This window comes from Condylura cristata, unplaced genomic scaffold (genome assembly GCF_000260355.1).
Source record: "Condylura cristata isolate star-nosed mole 26May11 unplaced genomic scaffold, ConCri1.0 scaffold00025, whole genome shotgun sequence".
NCBI classification, from domain to species: Eukaryota; Metazoa; Chordata; class Mammalia; order Eulipotyphla; family Talpidae; genus Condylura; species Condylura cristata.
This window is the reverse complement of record NW_004567126.1, coordinates 24,925,386-24,946,133: the sequence shown is the minus strand read 5'-3', so window position 1 is coordinate 24,946,133 and position 20,748 is coordinate 24,925,386. Positions and strand designations below refer to the sequence as shown.

Sequence of the window (20,748 nt, the reverse complement as noted above, 5' to 3'; positions counted from 1 at the left end):
TGAGCATAAGGACAGTATATGCTTCAGAGGTGTAGCTGCAGGACCGAGTACCGTGCGCATGGCCAGTACCTCGCTGACCAGGAGGCGCTTGTGCATGTCTGTATGTTGGTCCCCTTCTCTTCCACCTCTGTAGTGTGTCCTAGAAATGTTCTCAGTGCCCCCGAAAGTCCTGAGCTACTTACTTCTTTCTTCCTGAATTCAAAATGCTATGTTGACCCCAAGGGGCAGAATGTGATCTTGGCAGAGAAGCCTCTCTCGTTGGCCAGGATAGGCCCTCAGGGTGGCACTGAACCCTCAGCTCCACCCCCTGTGCCTTTTGCCCTGTGTTAGGAACGATGCGTTATCCTGGGACAGAGTTGTGGGTGCCGGTCCTGTACGGGATGGAGATCCCAGACCCCCAGGGCTCAGGGCTCTTGGTGCCCGCCCTGGGCCTGGACAGCTGTGGGCATTCTGCTGATGCCACCCCTTTGGCAGGTTCAATGGAAGATATCAATGGCAAAGGTAGGTGGGAACCTGGGGTCCCTGGAACCCTGAGGGGGGTCATAAATATGACTCAGCTCTGGGAGAAAAAACCCTTAAAGCTTAGGAGGGACACCCCTGTGCCTTCACTCATAAGGGACATCCCTTCACCCCCAGTCCACTCACTCATGATCCAAGGATTGGGTCATTCTGATGCTTCTGCTAGGGCTGCTGAGACCCAAAATAAAGAAGCTGAGAGATCCCAAAGCCCCAGGACCATATCTCCTCACTAGAAAAGCAGCTTCCCCTCAAAACCAGCACTGTGGAGACTTACCACCCACCCCTTGGTGTGGCCACCAGAAAGTTCTTTAATCCAGCTCAAGGGGCAGAAGGGGCTCTATGGTCTACCTGGCTTCCTCCCACCAGTTTCCTTCTTCCCATGCCCCTATCTTCCCACAGGTCTTGTCCCCATCTCCATTGGGGCTCAAGCCATAGACCCCTTGACTGGGGAGCCTGGTCCAGTCATTGGTGCTCAAATGGACCCCTCCAGTGGAGTGGTGGTGCCTGTGGTGCAGGTGCTGGAGGCCTTACCTCGGGGCATCAGAAACCCTGGGCTGGTACGCAGGCGCAGTTTATTCTATTCATTTCCACAGCTACATATCAAAACCTTCCATGTTCTGAGGACTCAGTTAGGTGTGGACAACTAGACTGGACTCAGCCTCAGGGGAACGGCCAGCTATAGGTCCTGACCATGATTGCAGTCTACACAGGTCAAGATGAGGGAGCACAGAGGAGGATCATTGCCTCACAGGGAAGAGCGATCAAGAAGATTCCCCTAAAGAGGCAATTCCTGTACTGAAACTTTGAAACACACTGACTCCTTGAGGCAGGAGTCAGAATAGGCCTCAGGGACCACAAGGGGAAGGTAGCAAGTGTGAGACTGCAAATGTTCCAAAATAAAGAAGGGGCAGAGGCAGCAGAAGAGGACAGTGAGGAAGCAAGAAACCAATCAGCGACAGCCTTGGGTGCCTGACTGAGGCCACACTTTCATCAGGGAACCATGGGGAGCCACTGAAAGATGCTGAGTAGACAGATGAAAGGACCAGATATGAACACTTTTGTTGTATGTTTGGAAAATAGGAAACGATACAAAGAAAGCAGATTACTCTTAGTCCTACTGCATTTTTAAGTAAAAGGCCCTCCTTCCCGTACTCACGTCATCTGCCATTAACACCCCCAACATCCTCCCCCAACCTCCAATCACCTTTCCTCCCATCGCTCCCACCAAACTCAGCCACTATTAACAGGTTAATGCACCGCTCTCCAGACAGTTTTATGCTGATGCATGTGGGTACATAGTCAGCATTCTAGAAAGGTCCCTCTGGCCACAGTGCAAGGGATAGATGGGAGCAGGGCCAGACTCGCGCAGGAAACCTCGTCAAGGGTTATTGCGGTAATTCAGCTCTTGGCAGATTTCCACCAAAATGAAAATGATTTAGCGTCCATGCATATACATCCTCAATCTAGCCATAGCTTCCACTGCAAAGATGGATGTGCATGAAAGATTTTCCTTCAAAGCTAAGAAATGTAAACACGGCCCCACTCACAGCACAGATGAATACAAAGGGGTGAAATGAGGAGGTAAGAACAATGTCCCACAGCTACAGGCCCATCTCACCATCCACCTCAAGAGAAAGGTAGAGCAGGAAGACAGGTGAGTCTGGACAGTCCAGGTGTTAGACAGAGAGAGCAGAACTGGGAGGTGGAAGGTGTGTAGTCAGTATTTTTACACCTACAGTCAAGTCCACTGCCTCACAGGCCTGGATGACAAAGGGTGGGGCCATGTCTTGGGAAGTCTCAGCCAAGCCACATGGGGCTGTGAAGAGCAAAAGCAGGTGAGACTAGACAAGCAATTGTTGCAGCTGGACACCCTGGAGAGGGAACAGAGAGCCCGGGAGCAGCACCGGCGCAGCCAGGAGGAGGCAGAGGAGCGGCTGGTGGGACTCCTGGAGGCCCTGGGCCAGGAGCTCTTCTGCTCACCAGGAAAAGACCTGGGGCAGCAGGTGAGGTCCAGAGGTACCACCTCACATCCACCCCCTGTCTGCCCAGACTGTACACATGTCTCTTGGGAATGTGGAGCCCCTGTCTCCTTTGACCATGAAAATACAACCATCTCTGGGCAAAGTCCCAAGATTCCCTAGCATCAGGCTCCAGGTATCGGTCACTCCCAAGTGTCTCAACTGGATGGAGCAGAGGAAATGGGGCCAACAGGAGATGGCACAGCCCAGAGAGCCTGCCTTCCCCTGGTGACCCATCCCTTCGTGCTTCCTGTCCCATGTAGCTGAGGGTCCTCGAGGATGCCTGCGCGGCTCTGGAGTCCCGGTACCTGCAGGAGGCCGAGAGGAGAGCCAGAGCCCTGAGCGCACACTGCGGCCCTGAGAGACGCCTGCTCTGGCAAGGTGGGGAGGTAGCTCCTGGGCCCAGACCCCCTGCAGCAGAATCTCCTGGGAAGTAGTGTCACCTGCCCAGTGGGGCACCTGCAGGCCTCTGGTGTGCTCATCACCCAGACTTCTAGCCAGGCCCACAGGCTCCCCTGTCTCCCTGTCTCCAATAAGCTACTGTGTTTTTTCCTTCCTGCCCATCTCCAGAGAGATGCCAATGGCCCTTTTCTCTGTCCCTTGCAGCAGACAAAGAGGAGTGGGGACAGGAGGCACAAGTGGCCCTGGGCATGTGGAAAGTCCTGCAGAGCTTAGCCCAGTCGGCAGAAAAGCTCAGGCAGATAGCTGGCCGGCTGCAGGGCCAGGAGCAGATGTGGCTACAACAGAGTCAGACTCAGAGCCCCCAGATCCGGAACTGGCCCCAAAAGGTGAGGCTTGGAAATTGACAAGGGGACCCAGGTGGGCGGGCACAACCTCCAGCACCATCAGATGTAACTCTTCAGAGTCATGTCATGTTCAGGGAGACTCGGACCCAGAAGCAGTGGTTGCAGGAAGCGAGAAAGCAGCTCTGTGGCAATGTAGCCATGATGCTTCCTGTGTTCCAGGTGGTTCAGCATCTCTCTGCTGAGTTTCAGGAGGTGGTGAGGGAAAGACAGAGCTTTCTGGACAAGGCCCGTGGCCAGCTGCAGTACCAACGGGAGCTGAGTCGCCTTCAGCTCCTGCACATCCAGGTACTGACCTGTGTAAGCTTGGCCAAGGAGATCTGTGTGCCCACCATGGACGGGGTTTCAGAGACTCAGAGAGCAGCCATGTGGGGAGGTGGACATCAAGCTCAACTAAGGTTCTGGTGATTCTGTCCTAGGTTGTTGCCTCAGGAACCCCTGTGTGTTTGGAGAATTACCCTGGAGACAGATTTTATGGACCAGTCACCTCTTTTGTCAGGGGCGGGGCTGCTGCCTACCCAGGCTTGATCCCATTCCTGAAGAGCCTCACTGCAGCACTAGAGGGAGTGCAAGGCCATGGCCTTGGACTGGAGGCCTTACCTGGAGCAGGTAAGGCAGGTCTCTGCTCAGGAATGCTGCTCCCATTCCTGGTCATAATGTAAGCAGCTCCAAGACTGCAATTAGAGCTTCAGACGTCATAATAATGGCCATGATAGATTCTTTAGAAAGCCAACATATGAGTTACACATTACCATGTAGTAAACTATCCCAAAGTTGCATGGCTTCAAACAACAAACAATGATTACCACACAGATTCTTCAGTCAAGAATCTGGGTGCAGCTAGCCCAGGTACCTGTGGCCCAGGGGCTCATGCAGGCTACATGGAAGTGTTGGACAAGACTGTGGTTATCTTGAGATTTGACTGGAGAGGCCAAGTTCACTCTTGAGGCTGTTGGCAAAACTCAAGGCCTCACTGGTTGTTAACCAGAGACATCAATCCCTTGCCACTTGGACTTCCTAGGGCCGCAGACAACATAGCAGCTGGCTTCCTTCTGGGCAGGTGAGAGAGAACATGGATGTCACAGTCTTTCTATCTTATCTCATCGCTGTGGCCAGTCTATAAATTCTAAGTGCATCACTAGATCTGACCCATGTTCAAGGACACGGATGCATACAGCAGTTCATGGGCCATCCAGAGGCCGCCTGTCTCCCTCCACACTATCTCTGGCTCTTTTTGATTTGGGCTACCATCCCTTGCTTTACTCCAACAACTATTTTCTTCCCCTCTGGCCAGAGGCAGGTAAAGCTGGTATTATGTGGCTCTCATCACTCTTTTCCAACCTGAAGAAAACAGATGTCTGGTCCTACATCCACAAAGAGGAAGCTGAACTGCAAGGACCCAGTAAGCTCCTTCCCCCGTGGCCCATTTGGAATGATCATGGGGCACTGATAGAATTCAGTAGTATAGCCAACAACTAGGAATGCTGGGATCCTGCCTCCCCACTGCTCCCCTTTTCCCTATCCCCACCTTAAAATGGCCAAGGTAATTTGCCGTATAAGTAATACTATAACACCAAATCTGAATTTTGGAATTTTATCTCATGTCAGCCAACCACATATGATAAGGAGTTAATGGGAAAATACAGTGTAAGATACAGGGAAAGACAGAGGAAACAAAGAGACAGAAGACCTTAACCAAAAAGGGGGCCCCAAATCACTGTCAATACCACTCCCTTGGAAATGAAGTCAAGAAAGAAGGTGGCTGACCTGCCTAACACATCCACCTCCCAGATGGCAGAGGATACACAAAAAATGAGTGTATGTCTTTCAGCTGACAATAACACAGCCACTAGGTAGAACAGTTCTAATGAGCATCCTTGAACTTGACCAGGGGCCAGCAAACTATTATCAACAGATCAACTCTAGGCTGCTCTGGAGTTTCTGTGTAACCCATAAACCATAGGGCAGAGCTGAAAGCAATTGGAGACAATACATTCTGGTGAGTTCCCAGGAAGGCAGAGGGCAAATCACTCTGGGAAATCCATGGAGGAGATTGAGGCCAGAGAACACTACATGGAAAGATACAATTTTGCCTCAAATTTAGTCAAAATCTAAAATACTTGCTATCTATCTAACCCTTTACAGAAAAAGTTGAACTTAACCTTTTTTTTTTTTTTTACATCATTCTTCATTTTGTACATTTTTTTCATCCTGGACTTCCCACCACCAATTTACCCACATGTCATCACCACAGTCCCATGTGTTCTTCCACCTATTTTGATCCTATTCCCCTCTCTCCATCCCCATAGAATGCCTCTGATGTGTAACTGTTTGTTGATTTTCATTTTTACTTTTTTACAATTACTTTTTTTCCCCCTGACCCCTTATATCCTTGCTATGAATGAAACCATCCACTGTTTTCTTTCTTTTTCTTTTTGGATTATTTCATTAAGCATGATCCCTTCCAACTCTATCCATGTTGCCACAAAAGGCATGAGTTTATCTTTTTGATTGCTGAGTAATATTCCATTGTGGAACTTGACCATTCTTACTATTAATTTCTCCTCCCTTTGGAGAAGAGAAAGAAGAGTCTGGGAAGAGTTCCACCCCTTCAAACTTCCCTTTTTCATAAGAATATTGATTTTATAATTGCAATTTTATATAAGCAATTTTATATATTCTGTCTTGTTTACACCTAAAACCCCTAACTCTAATTCTATAAAACAGTGAAAGTTTTAATTTTTATATATAAATAAGAAATTGATGCTCACAGGAGTGGCTTTCTCAAGATCTTAAAGAACCTCGACCAGAACACAGGTCTTCTGAATTCTAGTTCACATTCCTTCCTGTGTTGTGTTACCCAAACTTCTTTTCATTGCTCTTTCAAGCATTAAAAGAAAACAGGAAATATTTAAAGATACAGGGTCCATCAGAGAAAATTTTGTGGAGAAGACTGTTAATACAACTGACATTTACTGAGTGGTTTATATGCACTAGACACTGTTTTGAGTACATTACACTTAGTACTCTAAGCAATCCTATGAAGTAGAAAAAAATCTATCACGCTCTTTTCTGGACCCTTACTCTATTGTTCTGGCTCATCTCTTCCTATCAACTGACACCCAATAGCTTTTCCATGAAGATGAACAAGAGAACCTAAGGAACAATAATTCACAAGATGTGGATGGATGGGCGGACAGACGAATGGCTAGCTGGATGCAAAGATACTTTTTCCTAAGCTGAACTGTGCTGTTGTTGAGTTTTTCTTAATACATTAATATGGTACAGAAAGTAAAGTCAGTAACTAGTATCTCTTGACCTCTGTAGCCCCAAAAAGATCTTTGCAGCATCTCCTGAAATCTCAGACAAGGCAAAAGGAAGAGCTGATAACTGTGCAATCTACAGACCTTTCTGCCAGAGAGTTTGTGGTTTACCAGTATGGACTATCCATCCTGCACCTTCTCATCCCCCAGCTTCCTGTAAGTCTGGCTTTAGGCCTTTCTATGGACAGTCACCCCTGGAGTCCATAAGGTCAGGGTGACCAAGACAGAGGCTTTTAGGTTGTGGATATTCCACAGAATTAAGTACATAGAGCAATAAAGCTTCAAGCCTCTCCTTGGAGGGCATGGAGGGTAGTCACTCACTAACCTAAATTCCGATCTTTCAAATAATACTAATAGTAAGTAGATGGAATTAAGTTCTTCGTACTTACCAGCAAATGGCCTAATGAATTAGTTCATTTAATCTTCACAAAACCCTGAGACACAAGTATATATATATAAAAATAAGTATATATATATATAAATATATATATATAAACAAGTATATATATATATAAATAAGTATATATATATATAAATATATATATGTATATATATTTCAGTTTAAAATGGAGGGGGAAAGCTAGATTATGACACATAGCCAGAAAAGCAGACTCAGGATAGGATACAGGCATCATGGCTCCAAAAGCCTCACCCTGATGGCCACTCTAGCAGAGCTGCAAGCTTATTTTTGTAGCTTGCATTAGTATTAAGTGCACAGTTATATGCCCTCCTCTTTCCTGTAGTGTGTACCGAATCTTACCCTGTTACATTTTAAATAAACATACCAGTGCCCGCATTTCCCATTCATTTGGCCAAAGCTGTATAACTGGATTGCATGAGGATATTTCAGTTTGTTTTGTTTTTTATTCTTTTCAGGTTCCAAAAATTGCCCTGCAGATCGCTTCTCACCTTCCTGTCACGGAAACCTCAGACAATGTTTTCCATGGTTCCTTCTTCTATGAGGTGCTGCCAATTCAGGCCCAGATGTGGGTTTGTGGAATTTTAGGGTCTAGGAAAGATCAACAGAGAAAAGAACAAATGTTATCAAATATTTCTCTCTTGAGTCCTAACACATTTTTTCCTCCTTGGTAAGAAGACATCAAGTGAAGACATAATAAATGCCACCATGTGAGAGCTTTCTTGAATCAGTGAGATAAATATGCCCTGGCTACCGCCCAGGGAATTGTAGTGGCTTTGTGCCCACTAATGAATCTCTGTCATTATCAAAGTTGTTAGTTCCAAATTGGTGTTTCCCGTAAGAGTCACGGTTCCAGCTTCAGGAAATCCTGCATTTTCTGTTCAAGGGGTTCTAGATCACCCCGCTTGGGTAGTTCCTCAAACGTGGCCAGTATCTTGGTGGTACTTTAAGTCAATCCAGAACATCAACTTAAATGCTGATGGCAGTACATTGGTAAATAGCAACTGTGAGAGGACGAATCCAAATCGATCCTAATTAGAGGCTAGATAAAGGCTTGTACTTGACAAGTACATTGGCTAGGAGAGTTCATAAAACTAAAAATTGCTCATCTTGGTACTCTCCATGCATTATTTCACCAGATCCCCAAAGCCACTCTAGGAAGTAAGCAAAATTCATTCCCGTTCTACTGATCGGATCCAAATTCAGGATGCATGAGTGCTACCTGCCAGGCACTCGGCCAGGAGCCTTACATGCATTAACTCATTTACACTTACAGCAACCCAAACCTATGGGGTGGGTCCTCTTGTTATGTCCATTGTATACTTTAGGAAATCAGGACACATCTGTGAGGCCAAGTAGCTTACCCAAGATCACCATGTTTACAAAAGTTGAAATCCAAATCCAGATATATTTGACACCAAATTTATTTTTTAACCACTAGAGTCTTTGCCGTCACCCTCAGTTGACTCCAGGGACAGCTCTCAGCCTATCTGACTATAAATCCCCTGAAGTTTTTCTATGCTATCCTATTGCCTCCTAGGAAAACCTCCAAGGGAATCATTTCAAGTCAATCAGGCAAGACAGATTTGAGAGCCTGACTACAAAGAAAGCATAAAAGACAAAACCTAGACTCCTCTAAGCAATGATGCTCAAACTCTGGTTCATGGGCCTCAGGCAGGTTTGAATCTGCAACTCAGAAATCTGTAGGCCCCACCTGAAGTCTGAAGACCTACAGATGGGCCTTAATCTCAGATTCTTGTGATTCTTACATTGAAGTTTGAGAACCAATGCTTAAGAAAACAGCAGTTGGAGGCATTAATAAAAAGCAGAGATGCTGGAGTAATTTTGCCCTGAATTTCTAGCAGTTTGTTTTGTATAAGATAGGGCCAGCAAAAAGAAAAATTAGAGAGAATAAGAGCTAAACTAAAACAAATGTTCCCTGTCATCTGAATCTTCCCTTCAGTAAACTGCTATTAAGTCCAAGGAATTTCCAACTTGATTCCAAAAGTTATTTTAGACCATATAAAACTAGAAAGAGAAAGCAGGAATGTTCCCTGAGGTTGACATCTCTGTGCTTGGTATCCTCCACTCAGAGTGCTGAAAACACACTTTTTGTTGGGAGAGAGTGTTTGGCATCCGTCGGAAGCTTTGTTTTACTCTTGATCCACTGCCTGGCCCACATTTCTGCCCAGGACCTCCCCCAAGACTCCAGCCCTGCCTTTTTGAGGTCATTTTACAAGGTATTTATAACATACACTGTGCTTTGGGTTTTCTCCTCTCTCTCTATTGCTCTACAACTCAGACCCCACTTCCCAGGATAATAAATGCTTTAAAATGTGCAGCATTTCAAATTCACTTATTTTCATTGGTGGTCTTTGGCTCCTACTGTCTGGTCAGGAAGATTCTCCTGGTGGAATTTCCCGTGGCAACATTTGGCAAATGTGGGGCCACTCTTTAAGAACTTTGGAGTGAAGTAGTCTTCCTATGAAAGCATGATCACAGCTTCTGGGAGTATTTGTCAACACATAAACCTCACCCGAATTACAAATGTAATTCAATAGCCCATGGTGAGGGCAAGCAAAGCGCTAAACCCCTAGACTCACTGTTGTCGACTATTACATCTTTAATAGCTATTTCCAACAGCTATACTGACCTACACCTTGTCCCCGCTCTGCTCTTTGTTTGACCAGGGATTGAAGGCCTATTTCAGTGAAGCATTCTCTACCACACTGCAAATGTCAGCCATTTCCTGGGACAGAAAACTGGACCAAAGCATTAGTGCTCTTCTGCTAGAAGAGAAGCCCATCTCTGAAAGAGGAAAAGACCTTCTCTCCAAACTCATTGAAAACAAGCGAGAGACTTCCTTGGCACCAGAGTCACTGGAAGAGGTAACTGACATTAACTTGCATCATACATGGTCTTAATGAAAACTGGCCACAGAGTATGTATGACCGTTGTGAGAGTCTGGCCTCTCATGGTGGCACACTGCCTTAACACTTGTCTGCTTCTCAAACTATGTACGTTAATATTTTTTTTTTAAAGATTTATTTATTTATTCGTACAGAACTGGGGTACAAGCCAGAGATGCGGAGGGTGAGAGGATTCACCAGAGACAGAGCAGGGAGCAGAAAAGGCAGATCGACGAAGTACACTGCTGAGGGGAGCAGCGGGCGGGTCAGGAGAGGTCTGCCTCGCCATGTGGTCACCTCCGGGGCAGGCGGGAATCGAACTCATGTGGAAGCGGCTTTAGATTCTCAGTGCAGTGCTTTAACCCGCTGCGCCACCAGGGAGGGCCCCGTTAATATTTTTTAACTCCTAAATTCCGCAGAGCAACAGGGGCCTTCTGCCAATGAACCACAAGGGTTGCCACTGAGACTCCACAGTTACTTCATGCCCCACTAGCACATTATCAAAAAGTAAGCAGAATAACATCTATGAAACTATGATTCAGAGACCAGATTTAGATGACTAACCAGTATCAAACAGACTCAAACCCCCAGTGTGTTCCTTCCTGTAAAAGCCTGAGGTGTTATTTAAAGTATTTTTTATGAAAATACTATCATCACAGCTTTTTAAAGATTGATTTACTTATGCATACAAAACTGGGGTACAGGCCAGAGGAGCAGGGGCAGTGAGTGGATACACCAGAGACAGAGTGGGGGGCAGAACAGGTAGATCTACAAAGTACACTGCTGAAGGGAGCAGTAGGCAGGACAGGAGAGGTCTGCCCTGCCACGTGGATCACCTCCCAGCCGCAGGGATTGAGCTTGCACTGAAGTGGCTGCAGCCAGGTTGCAGTGCTGCGCTCTAACCTGTTGCTCCACGAGGGAGGGCCCCCATCACAGCTTTTTAACTATAATCTTTAAAACCTGTGATCTTCAAAAGTCATCTTCCATTAAAGTTCACTTTACTCTTAAGTTATAAACAAGAGCTTATCATTTTCGTGATTTACATAGAACTTTATAAATTTCAAAGAACATATATATGTGTGTTATATATTCTTTCAGAGAATATCCACTTGATCTACCCAACAATCCTACAAAATGGGCAGCATACATATTTTTAGTTGTACTGTATTTAAGAAGAGATTAAGCAGTTTGCCCCAAATCATGAAGCAATATATGTTCTAAATTCTAGAACTCTTGATGTCTAAGAAAATGTTCCACACACATCCCCTGTAATCACATCTCCTTAAGTTACTGAGTCAGAGATTTCTGGTATGGTGGTTGATACCACAGAATTCTGATCACTCTACTTCCTGCGAGTCAAAGAGCAAGGTCTGTTCTCTGTCCTTATCCAGCAGCAGCATTCGACATACTGATCACTTTGTCCTCCTCACTATTTTATCTTCACTTGGCTCTCAGGACACCAGCCTCATCTGGTTTTCTGTCTATTTTTTCTCAATTAGAGGTTAATCCAACCTCTTCTCCTTCACCTCTTAAAAGACCAGAATTTAGGCCTGTTTCTCTCCCTGTTTGTAGTCATTCCCCTTAGGGATACGCCCAGTCTTCCAGCTTTAAATCTCAACTATATGGGATTAAATCCAGCCCCAACCCAACCCTCTAACCCATCTCACCTATTTAACTGCTCACCAACCATCTGCACTTGAATGCCCAATATGTATCTTGACTTCAACAAAAACTTTTCTTTGTGCCAAACCTGCTCCATCTGAAACCTTCCCTATACCAGCTAATGACAACTCAACTGCTCCAGTTTTTTTGAGACTGAATCTTCCTGGAAAGCGCTGTCTCTGTTCCATATACCCCACAACCAATCTATGAAGAAATCTTTGGTTCTTTCAGCGTGTACCCAGATCCTGAATTCTCAGCACTGGCATTTGTCATCACCAACACTGCCACCAGCCTGGTGCAAAACATCACCTCTTACTTTACTACTTACTGACTGGTCTTCCCTTGCCTCTCTCCAGTCTATGTTCAACATAGTAGTCAGTGTTGCATTTAAAATAAATACCCAATCTGTCCACAATCCTGTGGTACCTCTAGATTTCACTCACAGTCAAAGCCAAATAAGCCTAGCCCCCATGTCTGATGCATCTTCATCTCCTTTTCACTCCCCCACCCCACTCACTCAACTCCAACCACAGTTTCCCCTGTGCTGTTCTTCAAATGCACCTGACACAGTCCCCTTATAAGGATTCTCTGCCTACAATGTTCCTTCCTCTAAGGCAGTGTTGTTCAACCATGAGCAATTTTTGTCCCCTGAAGAACACCTGAAAATGTCTGGAAATATTTTTGGCAATCCTGATCCAGGCTCAACTCATGGGTAGAGGCTAGAAAGCCTGCTAAACACCCTACAATACAACTTACCCATTCAAATATGAGTAATCTTGAGATTCAGAAACTCTGGTGTAAACAGAATATGTCTGACTCCTTAAGTAAAAAGACTCCTCGTGTCTTTGTTCAAGTGATCCCTTCCCAGGGAAGCCTGTGACTGGTCTGTCTGAATCTGCAAAGTTCTTTGCTCCATTATCAGCTCTTCCTTACTCAGTTCTTTCTCCTGTATCATACTACATGACTTCTTACACTTGTTGTTTATTACTTTGATTTCCCTGCCAGGATTTAAGTTCCATGAGGGCAGCGATGTTCACTTTATTTCCTAATGTAGTTATGTGCCTGGCTCAAAGTAGCTTGTCCATGCATTTACTATGTTAACAAATCAATACTTACATGGACACTAATGTCACATACTACAAACACTGCAATCTACCAGAGCTAACTATAAGGCAGATGAAAGCAAACATTCATTGCACACTTGCCACATACCAGATGTTCTGCTAAGAGATTTACATTCAGCCTCTTATTTAGTCGTGCTACATGGTCTTATAAGGCAGAGAATATTTTTATTCTTAACTTAAAGGTGGGGAAGTGGGGGCTTACAAGTTAAATTTTTTTTTAATTGCCAATACAAAGATAGTTCTGGAGCTGGAATGTTAGTTCTTTGCCAACCATCATCTCAGAAGAGGCTTCATTTTATTCTAAAAGCAGAATTGTAGATCATACCCTCAGGCCTGAATTCTGGCCAAGAAGATCCAGTGATGTTTAAAAGAAATGGAAGCAAAGGCATTAACTCTGTCCTCCACACTTTCCACAGTATATTAAGAAAAACAAAGATCTTCTCCTCTTCACCAACATGGAACATTTCCTGAAAAGCATCCTCGCTGCAGAGCAGCAAGTCCCAAAAGGTCAATTTGCGGATGAAGATATGGTGAGATTCCCTTATCTAAAACATTAAAATTGTACTCAGCACTCTTTAATGTGTTTGGGGCCACGTTTACAATTGAACATGTCAGAATAAAGAAACTGAAATTGATGGTGGCATGAATAGGTTACAACAGTCAATTTAAGAGTTCCCCAATACCAACAGATGGGGAACTTAGATCTCAGAGTGAGAAAGGACCCGAGAGATCAAAGGTGATCCCTCTGCCTTCAGACAGGGAAAGTGTTAAGCCTAGAGAACAGAAATTGAAACTCAGACTTGCCTAGTTCACCCAGGTGGAAGAGGGCAGAGTACCCAGCAATAGATGAGCGTTTGGGATGCTGTCCCTCTTTATCAGCACCTAATATTTGCCACCTCATTTTATTCAGAACTTTTAGATATGTGTTTCAGATTGCATTTCTAGATGACCCATGGAATGGAGCATCTTTCAATATCCTCTCCTCTTCAAGTTACTTATCTGTTTTCCATGTTCCACCTATTTTTTGTTGACTTGTAGGATTTTATTCTGCAACTATTTTTTCATCATCCTGCAAATAATCTTTTTATATAAAAAATTTTTCTAATTTGCCTTTAGATCTACAAAGAAAAATGATGTCATTTCAGTCTGTATGATGAAAGTATGAAACATGTCAACACATCTGATGAAGCTAAGAGAAATATTTTAATTTAAAAAACAAATTACATCAACATGTATTATAATTTTGGGTGGATATGTAGCATAAGAGGGGTGATTATTCGGCACAGAATGTAAAGAACATGTTAACATTTTCTCTGTAACTAAACGACATTAGCCTGTATGTCTTATTAAAATGTTCATTAAAAATACTTCTACTAGATACATAAAATTTGTAGATCATTTGTCAGACTGCTAACTTATACTTCATGTGACTCAGTGACAATTTTATATATCTATATTTTGGTGATCTAAGATGATACTATATGAGAGATAGGAGGCACTAACTGAACACTCAGAGATAAGCAGTTATCTCACTGAAGGCTGGGGATGAATTTGAATGCTGATCAGGGGAGAGACAACAAAAACATCAATATAAATAAACAACAAAAAAATAATACAAACTCAAGTCATAGATCTACTCTGATTTCAAACACAATGCTAGCATCCAAGCTGTTTCTCAGATAAGTAATTCCCTTTATTGTGCTCGAAGATGAGTAGTAGAAGGGATTTTTCAATGTTAATAAGTGCTATGGAATCACTTAAGCAGGGGAAACAGGCTAGTAAAGGAAATTTTACTAGCAAACATTATGTGGGCAGATAATGAAAGTTAACTAATCATAACAAATTCAGTGTCCACTCATAGCTGCCATTTTAAGCCCTGCGGGTCTTTTGTCTTAATTAAGAGATATCCACTTAATCTCTTAATTAAGGAGCAAAATATTAATGGTAAGTTACTTAAGCAAAAATAAAACAAACATCACAAGATTTACAATTCAGTTTTAATAGAGTTCTAGAAATCAAGCCATAAATAAAATCTTCTCACAATCAACTCATCACAGCTAATTCCCCAATTCTCCCATTTTACACTGACATTGAGTTCTCATTTCTTTGCTCCTAAAGGTTTATCATTTAGTCATCTTGAACAGTCTGTTTGTCATTAGATTAGCAAATTAGCCTTCAGGTAAAGTGAAGGCCAAATGTGTCAAGCTTTTAACTGTTTCATTAGTTGCTATCTCACTTAAAATCACCTGCTGCCTTCATAGCACAGACACCAATAAAATGGTAGTTGCCCATAAAAATGAACTATGAAGCAACTGTTCCCCTGCCTCCTCCATGAACTGGGAATTCTTAAATCACACCCCTCCCCCAAGCTAATGAATATTAATTTCATTAGATTAAACAGTTCTCCAGTGCTTTGAGAAGGTAAATCTTAGTGTGACATGACAAATTCTCAATATATGTCCTCAAGATCTTTAGCCATTCACATAAATTATAAAACGTATTTCCCAGAAAGCAAAGTGAAGATTAATTAAGCCAGAAACACAAAATTGTTTAAGATAAAGCCAAGGGCCCAGGGGCTCTGAAAGGGGTGGCAAAGAAAAAGTCATGCAAAAGTTAAAGATCTTTCTTCTATACTCTTTCTTGGCTCAGCAAGGCACCTAATGAAACATGATCCTATTAACTTCCTGGCTGATTTCTTGGGCTTTCCATCTAATTCCATTAATACACTAACAGCTACAGGCTTTTAGTAAGCACATGCTTTTTAATGGAAATACCACAGATTACAAAGTGAGGATATGTTCTCCTTCCCACTGCATTATGTGTGTTTATTGATGTTCAGATGATAGCAAGTTTCACGTTAAATGTTGAGATGCTAGTTATCTTTGAGGAATTAGCTTGTGTATATGCACATATACACATATATCAGCCCACTGACAAGAAAAAGGATAAAACATCAACAAATATAGAAGCCATATTTTACAAACTATTAACAAAGAGGACCCTTGCCAACAGATCTTACTTTATTGCGTTAAGAACTTATTTCAAAAGTGGCACACTAACTTCTGCTTCCAGAAAGAGGAAATAGGCTTATTTTTCCCTCCTCCTCCTATTTTCTTTTTACTTCATATCCCAAGCTTGGAAATGAAGTTCCCAACATTTATACACTTACACAAACCAAAACCTCCCCAAAGTCTGCACTCTTCAGCCAAAGGACTAGAAAGGGGCAACCTAGCCAAACAGAAAACCTTTAAACCATAACTGCTTTCTTCATGTCAAACACTGCAGGAAAAAAAATGGCCCCACTCATAGAGCAAAAGCTGAGTGAGGAACCTAGATGCGTACCTTTGCCAGGCTCTGACAAGCCACCCACGTCATTCTGGGGTGCTGTTAGTGGGGTGCTGTTAGTGGAGAATGAGCAGAGAAATGGAATCCCATAGGGCCATAACAAACCTTCCTCCAGCCCCTACTGTCAGTAGAGACCACAATGGCAATCTGGACTGTCATGTAGAACATGTAGAACAGCGATGCGTTCTCACCACCACCTCCTTTAGAGCAGTAAGGGGGAGGTCATTGGCAGTATGGACTTTCACTATTGCAGGGCGGTACCAAGGCCACCCTCAGAGTGTTAGCAGAAACCATGTGGGGAGCTGGAACTCCTAGTCCTGCTCAGCAGATATGAAGAACCCCTTCAATAGAAGCCAACTGGGACACAGAGACTTTCATGCCCAAAGCAGCTCCCTTCTCTCCACTTCCCACACCCAAACATTGGTACTGCACCAATGAAAATCAGCTACAAGTTTTTAACAAGACCCCAAGTCAAAATGAAATTCTAAAAAATAAAATGAAGTAAGTCCAAGTAACAGCTATTCAAGGCAAAGAAATGGAAAAAAAGACTTATGAGCTCTATCACTACCAGATAATTATATCAGGGCAAAGTCAATTATCAAAGATCAAAAATGTCACTTTGCCAAGACAAGCTACCAGCCCTAAATGTATCTATACAAAACAGAACTGCACCACATGTAAAACAGTGATAGAATTAAAAGAAAAAGACAAATAATTATAATTGGAGATTTAACGCCCCTCTCTCAACGATTTATAATACAAACAGAAAAACAGCCAGGACATATAATAACTCAACACTATATGTCAACAGTACTAATGAGCATTTACAGAGTACACCCTCTAAGTCACAGACACATACACACATTTTTTTCAAGTGCCCAATAAATGTGTGTTGGGGTAAACCATACCCTGGGACATAGAATAAATCTCAACAAATTTAAAAGAATTGAAAACATAAAGCAATCTCCCCAACGGAACAGAATCTAATTGGAAATCAACAGAAAAATACAGCTATTTGGAAGGTAAATCTCCAAACACTTGTAGGAAATAGGTGACACACTGCTAAACAATCCATGCATCGAATCAATCATCTCAGGAATATTTAAAAGGTACAGTGAACAGAATGATAATGAAAAGTTGACAGATCAAGTCCATGTGACACAGCTAAAGCAACGCTAAATGCAACATTTATAGCATGTAGTAAATACATTACAAAAAAAGAAGTTTCAAACTGACAGTCTTATTTCTGACCTCAAGAATCTAGAAAATAGAACAAAATAAATTCAAAGCAAACTGTAGCTCAAAAATAAATAGCAGAAATCAAGGAAACTGAGAAGTAGGGGAAAAAAACTCTTTTCTTTTGAAAGGTTAAGAAAATTAACAAGCTTCTAGTAATACGGACAATAAAAAAGTAAAAACACAAGTTGCCAACATCAGGAATGAACACAGAGAACTATCACTATGAATTCTGCATACATCAAAAGGTTATTAATTAAACATTAAGTACAACTCTACACACATAAATTTAATGCATGTAGTTCCAAAGGACCATTTCTTCAAAAACAAACTATCACAATTTATCCAATATAAAATAGATTATAATCCTATAATTAAGGAAACGGAATTCATGATTTTAAAAGAAGAAATCTCCAGGCCCAGAAGTCTTCACTATGTAATATTACTAAACATTTTTTTTAAAAAATTAACACCAATTGTACTAATCTTTTCCAGAAAATAGAAGAGGATGGATGGTCTCCAAATTTATGGAGTATTTGTAATATATGTTGTATAGATTTATATTACCTTTAAGCTAAAAGCACAGAAAAACGATAGACAAATATCCTTCATAAGTATTTTAGCAAAAATCCTTTGAAGTATTAGAAAATAAATTTCATTTTTCAGTCCAGCAAATTTTACATGTGAATAACACCACAGGAAAAGTTAGCAATTGAAACCCAAAATAACATCATTATGAAACCAGTAAATAAGGTAAAAACATGAAAGACTGGACAGCAATGAGAATCAAGCTAATACAAGAAAGTCTTAAGGTAATCATTGTTTTAAAAAAAATGAGACCTATTGAAGAGTCAGAGATATAGTTCTGACAGACAAAATGAGCCAGTTGATACCCTGAAATGAAAAAGAAATGCAAAGTATTCAAAGGTAATATTGTGGAGGATTACTTAGTGAAATTAAATCTGTATACCAGAAAGAACACAGTTTCTGGAAAAAAATAATGCAAAGCAAGTGTGACATAGACAGCAAGTATAGTGAAAGGATTTTTCACACAGGCAGGAAGTCACCTAAAAAAAGAATAAATGTACATGAGAGTGGCAAGGAGTTGGGGAAAGTAAAATGGCCTCCGGTTTCTGTGCAGTAACACATAATATCAAAAACATTACATTACTGTGAGATCCATGAAGTTGTAAAGGAAAGACAGCATGACCTAAAATTTTAATACTCAGCCAAGTTATCCTTTAAGTATGCAACGACAGAGATGGTCTCGACACAAAAATACACACATGCACACAACCCAACCTAAGCCACTTGTGAAGAAGCTGCTTAACAATGATACTCAACTAATCAAAGATCAATTAAATAGATTTCACCTACAGATAAAATTACTGATGAGCATTAAATTAGTTTAAATGCAGAGCTTGTAAGGCAAAACAACTACAGGAATAATTGTTTCAAGATAGAATTTAATGTTAAACCTCCACATTAAAAATGACATTGGAAATAAGATACAAGGAAAAAAAAACAATACTGCTATGTCTGCAGCATGCATTGAAATAATCAGTAATGTATAAAGTTGTGTGGGGGGACCATGTATAAAGTTGTGGGGGGGGACCGGGCGGGGAGAGTTTAAAGTCTGTTTCAATCTCCTAGTCTTGCTTTATTTTGTTTTAACCTAGACCAATTTTTAGAAAATAAAAGACATTGTGATTAAAAAAAAAAAGATAATTGCATATTTCTCATATTTCTCTTTAGGTTTCTTTGTTTTGCTAAGAGCAACTAAAATTAAATCCAAATACTTAAGAAGTAGCTTCTGCTACTTACTTAATATGGTTCTCATATTAAACTGTGCATCAACTCTTACATCTGTGTATGAGCAGAGGATGACAGGGAAGATGGTCACCACTTAATGTCAGTTTCAGTGATTTTTTTCCCCTTTTTTATTCCTTTTTTTCTGCTTAGCTTGAATTCTTTGTAATGTATGTGTCATTTATAAAAGGTCATAATTAGTAAGTCTACTAAGAGATTTACAAATAAACCAAAGTTGGAAGACACACAAGGAAATGTAAAAAAAAAATTAATTACTCTTAAAAGTACAAGTTCTTACTGATCTTGTGAAATAGAACAGAGTCGGCAGGTAATAAAACTGCAACCAAAATACTATGAAAATCATTCTTCCCAAAACACAGGGCCTTTTTTTTTAAATGGCCAATTAAGAAACACAAACTTTTAAAAACTTTCTTGCAACAATTCGAACTAGAAAGGGATTTAAAAACACAGCATGTTTATTTAAACTCTTACTTTTCATAAATCATTAAGTCTTATTACAAGTCAATATCGCCACTCTATTGCTGTATTAGATGCATTCATTAGTGTTACATAAAATTCCATTATAAATTTAAAAAGTCAGCTAAAATCATCATATTCTGTGTGAGAAGATCAAAAGCCCTAGTCCTTACTGTGTATTTTTTTTCTGCTTTGTCAAGGACCTCTAAAGGTCAGACTCATTCTTTTTAAAGAAAGTGGCTCCTCTGAGCTCTACCTGCCTTGGCGTCCAGCCACTGCATTATCGGTTGGTGTTGACCCAGTGGTATCTGTCCACCCTGCGGAACACAGGCCGAGGGCTCCTAGGATTCTTATGCAACACATGGTAAGCATTTCCTAGAAGACCCTTCTGGCCATCCACCATATTCTTTTTGCGGGGGATCTGGAACCAAGATTGAAAGGGCTGTTTCAAATTTTCAACCTGGGGAGGAAAAAGGGAGCATCAAGATCCTGTTTAAACTAAAAGTTAACTTTTAAGACCAAATTCAAAATAAATACCTTAGACATTATTAAGCCTATGCTTCAAGAGCACAGAAAGTACAAATGAATACAAATCAAAATAGCTGATCCTTTTTGGGAAGTTGGCTAGATTTTAGGGGTCATAAAATAAGTCACATTTTCTAACAACATTATTTACTCCCATTAAAATATTTGAAAACACAGTTATCCAAATATGTATATATTTTTGGATTCTTCCCTGCCTCATCCTACCTCACTACCAAACACAAAACTGCCTGTCTTAGGCTAAAGTCTAAAAATATCCACTTCAGACATCCCAGATGACTGAGAACAGATGACTTTCAGGTCACATTTTGAAAGCATTACTCTAGAATATAACTTACAAAAATCTGATCTCTACATGGAAGGCTTTTCTGTAAACCACTTTCACTTAAATGACTGACTTAAGAAAACATACAAACACACATATACCTACAAAGTGTCAGAGAGTCTCCCTAGATCAGTGTGGCCACCAGGAGTGGGCCACCATGAAATCAATTTAGATGTTTAAAATTCACTTAATAGGCCCTCCCTGGTGGCGCAGCGGGTTAAAGCACTGCACTGAGAA

The 20,748-nt window shown here is 41.7% G+C and overlaps 1 protein-coding gene across 1 annotated transcript in view; it reads right to left on the bottom strand.

Moving 5' to 3' along the window:
* Positions 1-19,923: 19,923 nt before the first annotated feature.
* The window catches only part of BTG4 (B-cell translocation gene 4), a 3,051-nt gene continuing 2,226 nt past the window's right edge, over positions 19,924-20,748 (bottom strand). Inside the window, exon 4 of the mRNA XM_004688848.1 lies at positions 19,924-20,103. Coding sequence (XP_004688905.1) covers positions 19,924-20,103 — 180 coding nt within the window. The remainder of the gene's footprint in view (positions 20,104-20,748) is intronic.